This window comes from Solanum lycopersicum, chromosome 3 (genome assembly GCF_036512215.1).
Source record: "Solanum lycopersicum chromosome 3, SLM_r2.1".
Classification (NCBI taxonomy): Eukaryota; Viridiplantae; Streptophyta; class Magnoliopsida; order Solanales; family Solanaceae; genus Solanum; species Solanum lycopersicum.
The window spans coordinates 56800175-56803582 of NC_090802.1; the positions used below are offsets into that span (position 1 = coordinate 56800175).

At 27.3% G+C, this 3408-nt stretch overlaps 1 protein-coding gene across 1 annotated transcript; it reads left to right on the plus strand.

Moving 5' to 3' along the window:
• The first annotated feature begins 2 nt into the window (after window positions 1–2).
• LOC138347282 (NAC domain-containing protein 83-like) lies at window positions 3–2979 on the plus strand. Its single transcript, XM_069295184.1, has 3 exons — window positions 3–1740; window positions 1846–2144; window positions 2601–2979. Exons 1-3 carry the CDS (start codon window positions 1560–1562, stop codon window positions 2889–2891), a joined length of 771 nt encoding a protein of 256 aa, XP_069151285.1. The 5' UTR covers window positions 3–1559; the 3' UTR covers window positions 2892–2979.
• Window positions 2980–3408: the final 429 nt, after the last annotated feature.

Here is a 3408-nt window from a genome sequence, read left to right on the forward strand (position 1 = left end):
ATGTACATTATGTCTGTTGTTTTTGTTGTTAAAGTATTTCTATACTTAGTCAAATTTGTGGGAGTAATATAGGCTTGAGTGTTGCAGGCGTTTGCAAGACTACCTAGGGTGATGTTCGGTAAACATAAATCGACCCTCTTTCAACTATCCACTGTGAATTTTTCTTGGGAATTATCTATTTGAATCTTCCCTAATTCTCGATTATTATAACAAATACTATATATAGCTACAAAATTATTATCTTTGATATAAAAATTACTATAAATTATTAATAAAAATTACATTTTATATTTAAATACGCGAAAGAAATAAAAGGAATTGCTAGTTAGTTGTATTTCATGTGGATGGGAATTGTATTCTGTTTGATGGTGTTGTCCGCTTTCATTACAAGCTAGTATTACATTGTGTGCGCTGCGGCCTCTAAAGAATCCCAATTAAAAGATGTTGCTTCTCTTTGAAGTTTTTAAGGATACCATAAAAACATTCTTTTTTTTACACAATTAAAGTTATCTAATCTAATTAACAAGGAGACGAACGTGAGTTGTGATGCAATTTTAATCTCAAAGGTTTGAATTTGCATATTGACATAATATTATAAATCTTTTTTATAAGAATTTAAGTTACATTATAATAAAAAATCACCGTAAACTGACGAAAAAAGTTATATTATAAAAAAATATTTATATTTCTCTCCTCATTTCTCATATCAAACCAATTCTAGGAAAACAGAAAACAAATTCTCATTACAAATAGTAGGAGGCGTCCTTATTATTTTTTTTTAATGAAAACATATTGATATATCTAGATTAAATCTTATGCCGTCGAAGTTGACATCAGGTGTGACCTTTTTATAAGAAAAATCGTCATTAAAATTTGACATCAAGTGTGATATTTTTATAAGAGAAGACTTTTTTTATTGATTCAATTAAAATATAGGTAAAAATAGCACCGAATATGTTAATGATATTATATATACACACATAATTGATATAAAAATTATTTGTCATCATGTCCCCAAACTCCAATGTATATATATTTATAGAGGAGTCTTCTAAAAATATGAAATTTTAATTTTGAAAAAGAAGGTGTGAAATCTTTTAAACTAGCAATAACATGTGTAAATCAAACTCTTTTTCTATTAAAATTTTTTGACTATAGAAGGAACATACAAAAAAGATCAATAAATTTGTGTTGTTGTTGACAAATATATTCTGCAGGAACTTCTAATAGAAGTATACGCAAGGAATCGTAAGGATTAAGAGTTCAAACTTAACCTTACTTTTAATATAAAAAGTTTTTTTTTTTAAAAAAAAGATACTTTTGTCCCATGATCACATAGGGTCCCTCTTCTACACCTCACAAAAGTTTTTTTTTTAAAAAAAAAAAAAAGCTGAGTATAGAAAAAAAATCCATTTTCTTTGGTCTTACTATAAATACTCATTACCTACCGAATACTTCTACTCATCACTACTCTTCCAAGAAAGTACTTGAAACTTGTCGTTGCGATTCTCTCTTAAATAAATAAAGCTTGTGTTTATCGAATCGAGTAATTTGATCTAATGGACAAGTTCAATTTTGTGAAAGATGGAGCGATAAAGCTACCTCCTGGTTTTCGATTTCAACCTACTGATGAAGAAATTGTTTTTCAATATTTGATACGTAAAACATTTTCTTGTCCCTTGCCTGCTTCTATTATACCTGAAATCAATATTTGCAAGAACGACCCCTGGAATTTGCCTGGTAATTGACTTACACCCCTCTAACTCTTTCCTACTTCACTTTTTGTTGTATGCATGCAAATTAATTTGCTTTTGTACTAAAGAATTTTTTATATTATTAAAACAGGTGATGTAGAGCAAGATAGATATTTTTTCAGCAACAAGGAAGCTAAATATAGGAATGGTAATAGAGCAAATAGGGCAACTATAGGTGGTTATTGGAAGCCAAGTGGTTTAGATAAACAAATTATATGCAGTAAAAGAAAGCCAATTGTTGGGATGAAGAAAACTCTTGTTTTCTATAAAGGAAAGAGTGCTTCTCAAGCTTATAGAACTGATTGGATTATGCATGAATATCGTCTCGTTCTTCCCAAAAATTCATCATCCAATTTACATGTCCATTTCAACAAATCATCATCTCAACAGGTATTTAATGCCCTATTTTTCTCTCATGTTCCAATTCGTTTGACGCTTTTTTCTAGTTAAGTCAGTCAAAAAGAAAATAAACTTTTTTAATTTGTATGAGAACATATACAACTATTATGTTGACACAAATTTTTTTTGAAAAAATCTTTTCATTCTTAAATTTTGTATTCAGTTAAACACTTGTTTTCACACTAAAGAGAGTACTATCATATATATTAGTGGCATGCATAGAGTCTTGGTGTATTGTATTGTCACAATTTGACTGTTAAAAATAGTTTGAGTGTGAGACTCAAGTGGGAGTAATTTATTTCATGTCCAAAATAAATGTTTAAATTCATTAATTTATTCAAAATGCATGGATCATGACACCCCTTGATAAATTAAAAATGTCTCTCTAGACTCTAGCTAGTTGTTGACAAATGTTAAATTCTAAATTATCTATTTTGTATTTTGCAGAATAATTCATTGGTTCAAATAGGAAATTGGGTTCTTTGTCATATATTTTTGAAGAAAAGAAATGGAAAATGTGATGAAGAAATTATTGAGGCTAATTGTCATGATGATAATTACAAGGCTAATGATGAGCATAATGATGTAGTGTATTATGATTTTATGAGGGAAGATAATTTGAGTGATAGTAGAGCTGCAGCTTCCTCTTGTTCTTCTTCTTTGAGCATTAACAATGATGATGCAAATGAGGTTTCTTCATGTCCAACTAGTCTACTACAACATCAACAACCTCTTTAATTCATAATATTGTACTTAATTTTCTTGTTTTCCCATTGTTTAATGCAATAATATTTTCTTCGAAAAAATTAAAAAGAAGAATTATCAATATTGTTCTCACTTTACTCAAAACGTTACGTTATATAGCTAGAGAGGTCCTTTATTTTCTTTCTATTGCATTAATAATATTCAACATTTGACAAATGATTATTTTAGTTCACGTGCTTAGTTAAGAGAGTTGCTATAGTATATTAATTCGCTTTAGCATGCCTTAATTTTATTTTTTAGATAATTGGAAGTTAAACTAATTCAAATGCTGATTTTGTAAATAAATAAATATATATATATATATATGTATATGTATATATATATATACATATATATATATATATATATATATATATATATATATATATATATATATATATATTTTAGATAATTGGAAGTTAAACTAATTCAAATGCTGATTTTGTAAATAATAAATATATATATATATATATATATATAGATAGATAGATAGTGTTAAGAGTTTATTTTT